Raw genomic sequence first — 16,212 nt, forward strand, 5'->3', positions numbered from 1 at the left:
TCGGTCTCTCTTGCCTCCTGCTCTCTCCACCTCCTCCAGCGATGCCAGCGTCCGGAGCGTGCACGTTAAGGCGCGCATCCGCTCCACTCCTCCACCCAAGTTGCTCCACGCCAGCGGGGTTTTTGTTAGCTTATCCTTTTGTTTGACCAGGTGGATCCGGACGTCCTGTTTTCGCTTTTTCTTTCGTTAAGGCTTATTTTGAGGTTTGCTTTATTTGATAGGGTAGCGGTGCGCTGGCAGCTCCAACGGCCCTGTACAGGGTTGGCCTGTCCAGCGCACCGTCCTTATGTTTAGTTTGCCGGTCCACTCTGGTCTTTTCCTTTGTTACTTTGGGCACAGGGTTTAAAAAGGGGTTTTGATTCTGCTGAATTAAAATCATGTTGTTTACAACAGAAGAGAATCGCCGAAGAACAAAAATAAATGCAAATAATAAAAAATGTTTTTTTTTTAATTATACTCCTTGACTCCCTGTGTCCTTTGTAAATATGTTTCACCTTTTGGGTTGTAACATCATGCCACTGCCACATATTTTTTGGCATTTTATAGCTATGAAAATCTCAATCGGTTGTTATTTGCAAAACACAAATAAGTATTTTTTCCTGTAAATTGAGAACTTTTTTTTTTTTTAATTATTTGAGGTGAAAGACAGCACGGTTATTAATATGTTCAGCTGCTTCTGTTATTTATCTCCCATGGGGCCATAAAAACTCATTAAAATTGAGGCAGCTTTCAGAAAATACTTTTTTTTCTAACTTTATGAAGTAACTTTGGCCATAATGTGGTAATTAAGACACAAATTAGACCTCTTTTTTTTTCTTTTTTTTGCAGTTTTTCCATTAGGACGGCCAAATTAGTTAATAATAAGCAACAAAGTAAAGGTCACGTGTTGCAGTGAGCGTGGTGAACAGAATCAGTTTATGAGACCGTTTAATATGGAGTAATGAACTTCCAGACGATGCTGCAGACTGCATGCCACAAGAACATGTTCCATTCAGACTTTAATCGTCCTAATAATAAAGCTTTTAAGGCATACAATTCCTGTAACCACTAAATGTTTATCTTATATCATCCTATAAAGCTCGACAATGAGGAACTCAATGCACACAATCATTTATATAGAGAATTGGATCTATGCTTCAAATGCAGAGAGGCAGCATATCTATAACTGTGAACTGGATAGTTAATCGTCACTGCACTGAATCTCCAGGAAGATAATGGGTAAATGGGAAATGGGAAGAAGAGAAAGCGGGAATTCTAACCAGACCTGATGGATGAGGCAAACAGAACAGAAAACAAAATCCCACAGCTTCTAAAGCAGCCAACCAAGATAAACCACAACAAGTGATTCCTTTCAAGGAAGATAAACGCACCTTTATCCAACCTATGTCTGATGGAAAGATTTTAAAACTAGTTAATAAGAAACCTTTTCTCCTGATAAATAAAAACACTTTGATGACACCCCAGTTTTCAGTGGCAGCAGAGACGAGCCAGTTACTTATTAAATCAACTGAATGTATCATGGTCTTTCCGGAACCTAGTCTGGAAAATCATTAACCTGCACCACAACACTGTGAAAAGGGTTAGTCTGGATTTTCTTTCAAGTGGGGCTGCCCAAATCTAGATCCGTTTGACATTTAGAGCATTTTCACCACTTTCTGTTCTGTGTTTGAAAGGGCTTTGACAGGAGGAAAAACAGTGAAAAACTCTGAGGATTACAAATTAAAGATGCTACATGTAGTATTTCTTCCTTCAAATATTAAAAAATGACCTAAAATGATCATTAGAGTGTTGGGAGTAGAGAGTTCTAAAGTTATGCAAAAAGGTACAGCTGTATTAGATTGAAGAGATATGAAGTACATTTATTAAACCAATGGCCTGGCTGATTTATGTGACCACTAGGGGGAGCAGTGAGTCACTCTGTCAGTCTCCCACGATGAGGAAAACTAATGCCACAGGGCCTTTAACCAAAGGGTCAAAAAGGGTTGGGAATTTATAAGAATTTAACGATTCCGATTCCATTATCGATTTTGCTTATTGATCCAATTCTCTTATCGATTACACTGGTCAACAACAAATTTATTATTTAAGTTTTTTGAGCTGATTTAGGATAATTTTGGTGTGCTGAATCCAAAAATCACATTCATTTTGCTCAATCAGGTCAACTTTCTGAACTATGCTACATGTTGGCTTTTAACATTTTTGCTTATATTTATGGGCATTTTCATATCATATGATACAAAATTCTTTCATATTTCTTGCAATAAACGAGTTCTGAAGATTTTACTTTTGCCAATTTATGATTAATGAAATGGCTTCGACTAGAAGATCTTGCAAAAATAAGCCTGACGTATTCTGCTATATCTGCGGTGAATACACCATTGTACCTAACAGGAATCCTGTTAGAAAATGATTTTTTTTCTCTTAAAACCTATTTTGGGTGAGAACTACATAAAAAAATCAACTGATAAAGTAAAAAAAAATGTAATCAATTTTGTGAGAAGATCAAATTTTTCAAAATCAAATTAGCAAAAAAACCTGACCTGATTGAGAAAAACAGATGTCATTTTTGGATTTAGCGGTGCAAAATGGTCCTAATTCAGTTGAAAAAACTTAGACAACTTGCAAAAAACATTTTTTTGTAACCCAGTGTTATCATTGGATGAGGGAACAAAACAATACAAATGGGTTTGTTTGTATAAACTGTCTTTTATATTTCCATCTCTGCACAGAAAATATATCATATGCACAGTATGCACAAATAATAACAGATGACGCTGGGAACGGTTCGGGGGGTGGGGGCATTGCCATATGACCGTACAAAGTGAAAGTGAAACTTAAGACGCTTTACTAATTCCTCTATGTCTACTGTTGCTGTGCAACTCATTTTCCCTTTCCTTACCATTGCAAATCTTTGTTTGAGGGGGCAGAACGTTTGTTGCCTCCCCCAATATTGGAGGGATTTCCCCCCTTTGAAGAAATGGAAGCTCTACAAGTGCTACAAGTGGCCCTGGTGTCATCTTTACACCTGAAATATAGCCCTACTTTGGAGCATTTCTGCCTTGACGCCATGTTGGTGTTCTAAACCAAAACAATGCAGCGTACATGTGACATCATCATATATGTGCAACGGAGACAGAATCGATAAGCAGGCGGGCAAATGATTCCAAGGAACTGAGCTACTGGGAACCGGTTCTCAATTCCCATCCCCAATCAGAACCATTAAGAAACAACTTTTAGAGTCAGTGAAAGTGAAAAAGCGATAAAAGCTAGAAGCACTGTTGTGTTTTTCCACCCCTGGACACAGCTCGAAATGAAATGAGTGGAGACTGATGATCTACATGGGTGAGTTTGATTATGGGGTTTATGAAGGTATAACGTTGTTGATCCACGGTTCAGACTAAACTGTGACAGTTCTGACCTTCTTCGTTGGACTCCAAACAGATCTTTAGTGCAACTACTGACAGCACAAACTGCACAGAAAACAGAGGTGAATTGTGGCTGTTTTCTGTCTAAAGCTAAAGCAGAACTATAACGTAATCAATCAGCTGATGCAGCATGTGACCATTACAAGATGATGTTATTTTGAGCAACTGTCAACTTGATGGTACATTATACAGACGTGTGTAAACAATGAGCTTTACACTTTATCCAGTCTGTGGATACATAGTGTGCTCTGGTATACAAATTCTTCCAGATGTTGAGAGTTTAGAATATAATATTAATATACTATACAGAACCCCTTTAAGACTTTTAAAAGGCCAATTGGAATGACATTCAACAGCAACTTCCCAATGAACTGAAGAAAAATGTGACAAACATGAGTTATCATCAGAATGAATCCTCCCTGTACTCCCTTCCACTGTTTTGACTTTCATAATACTGCTGCAAGAAGCATTAGATTAAGACTTCACTAAATATTTTGGAGGTTTTATTTTTTAGTGTCAGCAAGAAGAAGAAAAAAAACAATAAATCTTACTTGCCATGTCTGAGCATTTTTGAGAGTTTGAGGCTTATTTTTGAGTTAAAGGATCTGCAAGAACCCTGATGCTACAACATTCCAATGATCTGATATGAAAGGTTTTAGGTGATCTTTTATTGTTTTTACTGGGCTCATACTGTGTGTTTTGCTGCTGTCTTCCTCTACTGCAGTACATTGCTGAGCTTCCATGCCAGTGGTCCTGTCTGTTTTTCCATTCATTGTAATACACTGAATATGGACAATTACCTCAAACAACCCCACTATAAAATCTAAAGGTTTAATGCAGTGTGACTTACAGATATTACCTAAATGTTCACTATAATGACAAGAAAGACATTTCTTTTGGCTGCAATTATGGCTTCGGGCTTTTACCTTGGCAGTAAATTGGCAGAAAAAGATGGGAAGCTGAGAAACTGAAATATAACAAAGGGAATAAAAATGATGGGATCCTGACTGACCAGGCGGGAAATAAGCAACCCATTTCCTGAAGGTCATCAGTCATCATTACACATCATACTTTTAAGTCAGGAACACTGTCATCCAGTTGAAGTCGTCCATTATGTTTGTTGTTTGTTGAGATTTAAGCCCGACTCTTCTATCACTGTAACTCTGAGCCACTATTGCATCTTTAAGATTAATTTTCGCGAACCCTAATTTGCATCTGAAGCTGCTGATACAGAAGTAATTATGTGATAAAATCAACCTTTACCATTCAGTCACCAGTGAGGAGGAGATATTAATTATTTTAACACAACCGAGCCTGAAGCTAAGACTTACGGGTAGAGTTGTTCGACATGCGATGATGTAATTGTAATTGACCAAGAAAAAAGGCAGAAAGGGAAGAAGTTGTCACGACAACAGGGTCTGATTGATTGCATTCATACAGTTCACCTCCCCGACATAGTGAGAAAGGTGCAGTACTGTGTATGAGTCGATAAAAAGGCAAACTGCTGTTGTACATTTTCTATCATTTCACAGGTTAAAGGATGCGCTTAATACAGTGTTTTTCAACCTTGGGATCGGGACCCTACATGGAGTCGCCTGGAATTCAAATGGGGTCGCCTGAAATTTCTAGTAATTGATAAAAAAAAAAAAAAAATTATTAATAAAAAATATATGGTGGGTTGAGAGAGACAATCACAAAACATAAGACATGACAACCTAAAGCTGAAACTGAAGCACTGTGGTACTGTTTATCTTTCAAATGTTCATTGTGGTCAGTTTTAGATGCTGCAGTTCTTTCATAATTCCTAGTTTGAGTTATTGTTTGTTCAGTATTAATTCTCAGCCTTGTAAATCCAAGCTGGACTGACTGTACAAATCCTGACCAAGCAAAATAAAATTCTCACTTTGTGCAGTAATCTACACCTGGCTTTTCTGCCTCTGTCCATAATAATATACATAATATAGACTGAATGTTGTCTAAAATTAATGTTTATCTGGAACATAGTATAGCAAAACTATTACATGATCAAAAACAAAATAAATTTTAGCAAAAAAAAAAAAAAAAAAAGTCTCTGTTTTGAGTGTCTGTGGTCACCAGAAATTTGTGATGTTAAAATGGTGTCCTGAGCCAAAAAAGGTTGGGAACCACTGATTTAATAATAAAGTACCATCTGCTTAGAGATGAATAATGAGGCATTACTCACACACTCTATTTGTTACATTAAAATAACATTACCCAGATTATGGTTATTTTGACTGGGTCACGCCACAGGATTAGCATTAGCTGTGCTTTATCTGTTGTCATGGCAACAGATAAGACAGTATAAATTTGGAGTTTACAAGTGAAGATAATCTACTAACAAAACCATAACATTCACAGGTCTGCAAGTGTGGTGACACTGCAGGGCTTGGATGTACCTTAGACGAGGTAAAACCACTCAGCTATTACTGCTTTAGTCATTCCAGTTCAGTTCAATACTAAATTCGATCCTGATAATGCATTCACTGTGCAGGAGTCTAAATGTAGTTAGAGCCACTGTCGTTCGATAACACGAACACAAAAGACACAAAGGTAATATTTGTGAATGAGATGAATACCAATCAAAACTACCCTTTTTTCTGTGCATGTGCAATTCAGAAACACAGATAATAGAGCTGAAAGTCATTATTAGAAGAAAAAATACCCTATTTCACCCATGTTGCTACACAACCTCAGCTGTGAAAGAGCCTTTATGCTCACATCAATGTGAAATGGCTTTTCTTTTTTTTTTTTCAATTTTTCACAGTGCCTGCAGCAGATCACAGCGCTGCTACTACACACACACACAGATAATGAAAAATCATTTTCACAGAAAATTGTATCTCATTAAGAATAAAAGTATCCCATTCAGCTGAACAACTCGTAATTCAGCCAGGACAATAAAAAGCAATGGATTCATCCACTCCATCTGTGATATTTACAGCCCTGTTTTTACAGACATTATCTATGCTCCTGTTCCTCAGGTTTTTCACTGGAGCTGAATCCCATGAGCACAACATAGGACAAAAAACAAAAGCAAAACAGCTGCTGTCACAGTAAGATGACGGGATGGTTTCACAAATTAACGTGAGAAAAGGTTTTAGGAGAGTGTTGACAGTCTTTTCAGATGAACATGCAAACGTTACTTGCTTCATGTTCAGTTTAAATGAAATGTGCTAGAAGGTAGCACCAAGCTTTTCAATCAATAGTGCTGCCGCCAGTGAGGCTGGGGACCATTAGCACCAGTGGTCCAAGTAAAGTGACTCTGATGTGAAATGACAGGGGGCATTCACAGAAGCCGTCCCACCGTTTCCCTCATTGTCATTCAAACACACTCGGCTACCCGACGTTGCAGCCAGCCTCACTAAGCAACCGAGGCGAAGCATAGTGTTTTGGAAAATCTTTTGATTCATTCATTTCAGAAGGCTTACAAAGACTCTCAGTTCCACAAGTACATGACGATTACTGAAGCAAATGATGTGCATGGAAGTGTTTGTCATTAAAAAAAAAAAAGGAGAGGATGTAAAAAGGAAGTCATGAGCTCCACTTTGGATGCTTTGAAACTGTTTCATAAATTTTGACAAACTGCACAAGGAATTAATCATTCACTGACCATATAAAACCTGTAGTGACAAAAAACACATTGTTCTACCAGTACAATAAACTGCAATATTCAGCTTTGGTCACTTAATAATTTACCTGTAGTTAAAGATCAAGTCCAGGACACATTATTGGTCAAAGGGGCGTCGCCTTGTGCCCAATCACCATATCCATTTGGATGGTGAAGGTGCACAGTGACAGTGAAATACCTGAATATGGCACAGATGAGATAAATATAAATATAAATATAAATATAAATATGGCTGAGATGAAGCAACACCTGGGGTTAGGAGTGTTAAACCCATACACAACTTAAGTTTCACAATGATGCACATTTATCCAGAAAAGAGCATTAACAGGGGCATACATTACTTTTTACATCAATATTTGGGACAACAATGTCACCCACTTGAGCCACTTTACTGATCACATCCCATGCGTCCTTGCAGCTTTTTAATTATAAAGTGACCACAGGAGGTAAAAGAGGGGGGAGGACGCCTTCCCCCTCCTCCACTTTGACATCAAACTTTTCTTTTCTTTTTTTTTTTTTAATTCTTGGATTGAATCATGCTGTGGAACCCCCATGCTGCCTACTGTACCTACCTCTCCCCTTCTGCTCTCTGCGCCGGGTCTGGTGATGAGCGCCGTGTCACCGCACACCACCGCCGCGTCCTCCACGAACACGCAGTCCGGGAGCGTCTCGTCCGCGGGAAGCTCGACCACCTCCAGCCCGAGCCTCGTCCTCAGGACCTCCACGTACGCCTCGTGTTCCCCGTGCGCCTTGGCCAGGTCCACGTCCGCCTGGCTGCTCCGGAGCGCGTCTCGAACCAGGGACGTGGGGATTCCCCGGACGACGGCGTGGGTGTAATGACCAAAACCTGCCATTAAACCAGCCATGTTTTTTGCTTTCCCTTCTTTTTTTTTTTTTTTTTTTTTTTTTTTTTTTACTTGGCAAATCAAATCTACAAGAAAAGCAGCGCAAAACAGCCCAACAGACAACTCAGCGAATGAATGACAGCAACTGGAATTAATGAAGCAGATGCTGTCTGGCTCATCGGTTCCTCGGTACTTTGGAGGGTTTTTTTTATTCTTTATTTACAGCTGCTACATGCAATGTCAGTCAGCCCTGCTCCGGTCTCCAGGCGAGCGACAGCGCTTCGGTGACGCGCACCAACCATCACGTGTAGCCGACGAGTCTGTCAGCTCTCAGTGAGGCGTTCAGCCCAACAAGTGACAGTCAGTAAAAGCCTGGAGCCACGGCTCAATCAATTTCACACTGCAGCAGCACACACAGCCTGCAGAAAAACACTCACACGTGCATTCACACACTTCCACTGCAAGGTTAACGCACAATTATTCATGCAAAAATCAACATTTATATATAAAACAAAGAAAGAAAAAAAAAAAGTCAGTGAGAGCTATGAAGTTAATCATTAATCGATTAGTCAGTCATGGTTGGCAACAGTCCATTATTGTATCTGTTTAGCTCATGTCATTGTAGCTTTAGGCAAAAATAATCATAAATATTAAATATCTCCTTGTTTCGTCTTATTTTGGAAGATTTTGCTGCCTTTGTTACTTCTTGGTAAAAGTCATTTCATTTTTAAAGCAAAACATGTTCGTTATGTAGTTCCTTCTTGTTATTTTGAATGGTTTTGTTGCATTTGTTTTGGTGTATTTATCTGTTGAGGGCATGTCATTTTATCTTTAAGGTAAAAATGTTAATACCTGATTGATTATATGCCCTTATTTTGAAGGATTTTGCTGCCTTTGTTACTTCTTGATAAGTCATTTCATTTTTAAAGCAAAACATGTTTGTTATATAGTTCCTCCTTGTTATTTAGGATGGTTTTGTTGCATTTGTTTTGGTGTATTTATCTGTTAAGGTCATGTCATTGTATCTTTGGGCAAAAATAATCATAAATATTAAATATCTCCTTGTTTCTTCTTATTTTGGAAGATTTTGCTGCCTTTGTTACTTCTTGATAAAAGTCATTTCATTTTTAAAGCAAAACATGTTCATTATGTAGTTCCTTCTTGTTATTTTGAATGGTTTTGTTGCATTTGTTTTGGTGTATTTATCTGTTGAGGGCATGTCATTTTATCTTTAAGGTAAAAATGTTAATACCTGATTGATTATATGCTCTTATTTTGAAGGATTTTGTTGCCTTTATTACTTCTTGGTAAAAGTCATTGCATTTTTAAAGCCAAAAATGTTTGTTATATAGTTCCTCCTTGTTATTTAGGATGGTTTTGTTGCATTTGTTTTCATTTATTTATCTGTTTAGGGCATGTTATTTTATCTTTAGGCAAACATGTTCATAAATATCTCCTTGTTTCTTATTTTGGAAGATTTGGCTGCCTTTGTTACTTCTTGGTAAAAGTCATTTCATTTTTAAATCAAAACATGTTTATTAAATAGTTCCTTCTTGTTATCTCAAATGGTTTTGTTGCATTTGTTTTGGTTTACTTATCTGTTTAGGTCATGTCATTTTATCTTTAGGCAAATATGTTCATAAATATCCCCTTGTTTCTTCTTATTTTTGGAAGATTTGGCTGCCTTTGTTACTTCTTAGTAAAAGTCATATGATTTTTAAAGCCAAAAATGTTTGTTATATAGTTCCTTCTTGTTATTTAGGATGGTTTTGTTGCATTTGTTTTGGTTTATTTATCTGTTTAGGTCATGTCATTGTATTTGAGGATTCTGTTGGGTTTCTGTAAATTGACTTAGAGTCTGGTTTTGACCAACTCTATATATAAAGTGTCAAGAGATAACTTTTTTGTGATCTGGCGCTATATAAATAAAATTTGATTGATTGAGTGATTTAATTGGTTTTCCCCTGTAAGTCGCTTTGGAAAAAAGCGTCTGCCAAATGTGTAAACATAAACATAACATAAACATAAACATCTTTGGGCAAAAATAATCATAAATATCTCCTTGTTTCTTCGGATTTTGGAAGATTTTGCTGCCTTTGTTACTTCTTGGTAAAAGTCATTTCATTTTAAAAGCAAAACATGTTCATTATGTAGTTCCTTCTTGTTATTTTGAATGGTTTTGTTGCATTTGTTTTGGCGTATTTATCTGATGAGGGCATGTCATTTTATCTTTAAGGTAAAAATGTTCATACCTGATTGATTATATGCTCTTATTTTAGAAGATTTGGCTGCCTTTGTTACTTCTTGGTAAAAGTCATTTCATTTTTAAAGCAAAACATGTTCGTTATGTAGTTCCTTCTTGTTATTTAGGACGGTTTTGTTGCATGTGTTTTGGTGTATTTATCTGTTTAGGGCATGTCATTTTATCTTTAGGCAAAAAAGTTCATAAATATCTCCTTGTTTCGTCTTATTTTGGAAGATTTGGCTGCCTTTGTTACTTCTTGTTAAAAATCATTTAATTTTTAAAGCAAAACATGTTCATTATATAGTTCCTTATTGTTATTTTGGATGGTTTTGTTGCATTTGTTTTGGTGTATTTATCTGTTGAGGGCATGTCATTTTATCTTTAAGGTAAAAATGTTAATATCTGATTGATTTTATGCTCTAATTTTGAAGGATTTTGCTGCCTTTGTTACTTCTTGGTGAAATTCATTTCATTTTTAAAGCCAAAAATGTTTGTTAAATATTTCATCCTTGTTATTTTGGATGGTTTTGTTGCATTTGTTTTGGTTTATTTATCTGTTGAGGGCATGTCATTTTATCTTTAACGTAAAAATGTTAATACCTGATTGATTATATGCTCTTATTTTGAAGGATTTTGCTGCCTTTGTTACTTATTGGTGAAGTAATTTCCTTTTAAAGCAAAAAAGTTTCCTTATTTTTGAAGGTTTGGCTGCATTTCTTTGCCTTGTTTTATTTATTACCAATTTATGTCATTTGATTTTATCTTAACAGCTAAAATGTTAATCAATACCTAATTATATTCTTAATTTTTAAGATGTTGCTGTGTTTGAGTAAAATTTGTTACTTACTGATGAAGTCAACTCATTTTGAAGAAAAACAAATGTTTATTATGTAGTTTCTGCCTCCTTTTTTAAAAATTTGTTGCATTTTAGTGCGATTTATACTTATTAGTGAAGTTATTTCATTTTTAGAGCAAAAATTGCATATTACGTAGTTCCTCCTTTTTATTTTGGAAGATTTTGTTGTGTTTGTTTGGTTTATTTAGGTCGTGCTATTTCATCTATGTAGCAAAAATGTCAATCAGTACCCAAATATGTTTTATTTTGAAAAAATTTGCTGCATTTTCTCTACTTCTTACTTATTGATTAACTCATTTCAGTCCATGAACATCACCTACATATTGTGTTCATATCTAATGTGTATTATATAGTTCCTGCTTCATATTTTGTAAAGTTTTGCTGCATTTGTTTGGCTTATTTATCAATTAAAAGCAAAAATTTTAATCAGCATCCACTTTTGGAAGATTTTGTTGTGTTTGCCCTTTCATGCTCATTGGTAAAGTCATTTAATTTCCAAAGCAAAAAAAAACCTGTATTATGTAGCTCCTTGCTTCTTATTTTGGAAGATTCGCTGATTTTCTCTGACATTGGACATATCAAGGTCCAAAACAATCTCTTTAATGATATCACCTTGTAATTAATTTCAGACAAAAAGCCTCAGTGATTCTACCATCATGTCTGCATCTTAAGCAGATATAATCATTTTGGATGTTGCATATACTTTGAAATATTCTTCTTGAATCATGCAAAAATCTGCAACAGATTAAGAAAGAATGAATTTTTCTATTCTTAGACTGGAAATTCTAGAGACATGTGTATTTGATTCACTCTTGGCAGACTTCAGAATGTAATGTACACAAACTTCAAAGCATATGAATATAGAAAAATCCTGCAGTGTGTGAAGTGCGGGGTAGGGGTGTGAAAGAACGAGCGGTGTAAGAATGTGTGGATATGCAAGGGGGGGAGGGGGGTTATATTCCCTATGGTGCCATCTAAGGAAGGTTCTGGGCCCGGTGAAGCTGTCTGAATGGATGGAATGTTTCTTCAGACGTCCCAGAAGCACATTCTTCCACCGCGGGACCTCGGTTTGTCTTTTCTTGTTCCAGATTCACTCAATTATCCCCGACTGCTATAAACATTCCAGGACATTCCAGGAGCCCCACATTGATTTTTCCACTCCAGCAAGGATAACCAACCACCATCAACCCTCCCAACACTAACACCTGCCCCCACCCAGACTGCTGCCACTTCAAATTCTTTTTTTTTTTTTCCATCATTCTTCATCAAGGATGGACGTAGCCCAAAAAAGACCCTCTCTTCCTGTGCGCTGAGGAATGTGGGTTAGTTTAGATGAAGGAAGGCTCTCATACTGGAGGCACACCTGGCTGGTACAATGTGCAGCTATAAAAGAAATGAGTGAAAGCAGGTTTGAACCTCCAGCTGCAGATGAAAAAAAGCTGCCCCTCTTATTTGTTTTAGCTGTGATTGGATGATGAGATTCTACTCATCTGAATGATATGCATGAATACACAGGTGCACAGAGAATATGCAGCTTCACACACAACAATGATCCAAGAAATGATGCAAGTACACGAGGATGGATGGATGGATGGATGGATGGATGGATGGATGGATGGATGGATGGATGGATAGATAGATAGATAGATAGATAGATAGATAGATAGATAGATAGATAGATAGATAGATAGATAGATAGATAGATAGATAGATAGATAGATAGATAGATAGATAGATAGATAGATAGATAGATAGATAGATTCCATGACAGACGGATGGACAGACAGATCCAATGATGGACAGACAGACAGACAGATCCAAGGATGGATGGATGGACAGGGGGATGGACAGACAGATAGATAGACAGACAGATAGATCGATCCAATGACAGACGGACGGACAGACAGATCCAATGAAGGTTGGACAGACAGCCAGATCCAACAGATAGACTGATCCAGTGACGGATGGATGGACAGACAGATCCAAGGACAGACGAATGGACGGATGGACGGATGGATGGACAGTCAGAGAGACAGATCGACCCAATGAAGGATGGACAGACAGACAGATCCAATGACGGACAGACAGACAGACAGATCCGATGACGGACAGACAGATGGACGGACAGACAGATCCAAGGATGGACAGATGGACAAAAGGATGGACAGACAGACTGATAGATACATAGACAGACAGACAGACAGCTAAATTGAGCCAAGGACGGACGGACGGACGGACGGACGGACAGACGGACGGACAGACAGACAGACAGACAGACAGACAGACAGACAGACAGATAGATAGATAGATAGATAGATAGATAGATAGATAGATAGATAGATAGATAGATAGATAGATAGATAGATAGATAGATAGATAGATAGATAGATAGATAGATAGATAGATGACATCCTAAAATACAGTCACAGAAAAAATTATTAGACCATCAAAAGTCATCAGAAACAATGGTTATGCAATCCAGCACAAACTTCTGTGTGAATCATGCGACTAAAACAGACAGAAAAGAAAACATGGACTGTTTTTGTCAGTAAACTGCCATAGCTATTGATGTAAGAACGGAAGTGATTTTGGTTATTATCAAGAAAACCATGGAAAATGGATAGATATCGGCTCTGAAATTAAACTCTTATGAGCTATTTTTGTTGTTATCATTCTATTTGTCCAAACAAATGTACCTTTAGTTGTACCAGGCATTAAAATGAACAACAAATTGAAGAAAACAAGGGGTGGTCTAATAATTTTTTCCGTGACTGTACATGCAGCAGGTGGAGGGAGATCATGCGAACCAAAGAAACAAATTGTAATACTTCATAACACAATAACGCCTGGAATGCATCGAGCAGATTGATGATACTGTGTCAGAGTATTGGGGAGAATTTTCCTTGAACTCATCATAACTATAATTAACTAAGACAGAAATGGCAGACATGTTTCATCACATCTGCAGATTACATTTTTGGACAAAACAGAGGCTCATCTATTGTCGTTTTGTGACTGAGTTGTAGATTCTTTGAGCTTTTATAGCTTAAGCATTGGCATGTGAATGTTAACTGAAAAATACTTTAGACTTCACATCATGTACCGAGCCCTCTGGGCATGTTGAATCTGTGAAGAGGTAGGTGTCTTAGAGTCAAGGTCTGTCACAGGAACTTTCACATGTAATATTCATTTGATAAAAAGAAATCTATTAAAATTTGACTTGCAAATTGGGATTCATCTGACTTTACGGCATCTGTGTACGGCTTTTTATTCATCATTCAGCCCCTCTATCCCCTCTATCTAATGAATAAAACGTCTAAATTGGGTGTTTTTGCTGCAAATGAGATTAAAGTACTTTATTTTTGCTTGATATTTTCCTTTATTAATGAACCCTTAAAGCCCTTTGCACACTGTAACGCAAGTCTGTTCACAACAACATTGTATTTACAGATAAAACAATCCTTCAAGATGATGGTATTTAACCCATAAACACCCAGAAATCGACCAGCGATCAAGACTATTTACTGATCTAAAATGTTTAATACCTGTTGATCCACTAATTCTATCAATACATGTAAATAATTGGTGTAAATACCATTTATCATCTTTTCATGGTCATCAAATATGACCCATTTGGACGTTCAGAGGCTCCGTAGTTACCGTGGAAACACCGTCATCTTCTACAACATTGATTCACCCGTAAAACCCATGGAGTTGGATCAATGACAGTGGATAGAGATGCTTGTTTTTACGTTAAGTTATTGATATCTTTGCTGAAAAAGTCACATTTTCCTCCATTTTCTCTGTTTTTGATATAATAACCGTCAACTTTAATTTGAGCTTTTATGGTCATCAATTATGATGAAAAATCTCTCGTATTCACTAATTATATCATCAAAATTTGTATAAAATCTCTCTGAGTCACAGCATAGTGTTTTAAAAACCAACATGCTTCTTGACCTCACTGAGACACAGGATTGGCCCCATATTTAATGTTTGCGGAAATTACCAAAAATAGTCACTTGCCCGATAAAGGGTTAAGTGTAATAACTATGCAAAGCAGTTAATGTTACAAAAGATTTTAAGTTAAATGTACTAAACCCATAAAGACCCAAACATACACCTGTGATCAAACTCAATTACTGATATAAAAAGGTAAATATCTGTTGATCCACTAATTCTATCAATACATGTGAATAATTGGTGTAAAATACAGTTTGTCATCTTTTCATGGTCATCAAATATGACCCATTTGGACGTTCAGAGGCTCCGTAGTTACCGTGGAAACACCATCATCTTCTACAACATTGATTCACCACTAAAACCCATGGAGTTTAATCAATTATAGTGGATGGAGATGCTTGTTTTTATGATCAGTCATTGATATCTTTGCTGAAAAAGTCACTTTTTTCTCCATTTTCTCTGTTTTTGATAGAATAACCATCAGCTTTAATTTGAGCTTTTATGGTCATCAACCATGATCAGTAAATTAAATGTAAGAAAATACCTGATTAAGAATGCTTAAGAATGCAATATAATGAGCATAATATTCAAATAAATGGTGATAAATCACATAAGAAAAGACTTTTTGCTGTTTTGATATAATAACCTTTGAATTTATTTTGAGTTTTAGGGTTAGGGTTAGGGTTAGGGTTAAAATTAAATATAGGAACTTTAATAGAACTTTAATAGAGGAAAATGCATGATTTAGAGTTGAAAAATACAAAACACAGGGAATAATATATCATAAATTGTGAAAATCACTCAAGAAAGGTTAAATAGAGAGACAACTTTAATTGGAAACTGCCACAAAAGTAACACTATGGGTTAAAGATTGTGTTTACATTTTTCAGAAGTCTGTCCTATTTCTGTTAAAAGGAAAAAAAAAAACTTCATATTGGGGAAAGAATGTACACTTAAACGCACCTGCCTGAGTGTTATTTGCAGGGGTTTGAAATGAGCTCGATGGTTTATTAAATTATTACAATCCCTTTCCGCCTTCCAAAAAAAAAAAAAAAAAAATGTTAATGACCAGAAAGAGATAAATATTTAATGAACATTTTGCTGGTGGCCTGTAAAAAGACTATTACCAGGAAATGGCTATCACAGGAGAGCCCAACTTTAAATGAATGGATGGAAATCACAATGGACATTTATAAAATGGAAAAAATAACAGCATTTGTTAATTACAA

General features: G+C 36.6%; 1 protein-coding gene across 2 annotated transcripts in view; it reads right to left on the minus strand.

Moving 5' to 3' along the window:
* Positions 1–16,212, minus strand: part of ddah1 (dimethylarginine dimethylaminohydrolase 1) — a 154,169-nt gene that overhangs the window by 129,415 nt on the left and 8,542 nt on the right. The window contains exon 2 of one of the 2 annotated variants that reach the window (XM_030131989.1): positions 7,647–7,921. In XM_030131989.1, the coding sequence (XP_029987849.1) occupies positions 7,647–7,921 (275 nt within the window). Of the gene's footprint in view, positions 1–7,646; positions 8,306–16,212 lie in introns of those variants that run through there. The other variant, XM_030131987.1, reaches the window with a different exon arrangement.

Source organism: Sphaeramia orbicularis, chromosome 4, assembly GCF_902148855.1.
Source record: "Sphaeramia orbicularis chromosome 4, fSphaOr1.1, whole genome shotgun sequence".
Lineage (NCBI taxonomy): Eukaryota > Metazoa > Chordata > Actinopteri > Kurtiformes > Apogonidae > Sphaeramia > Sphaeramia orbicularis.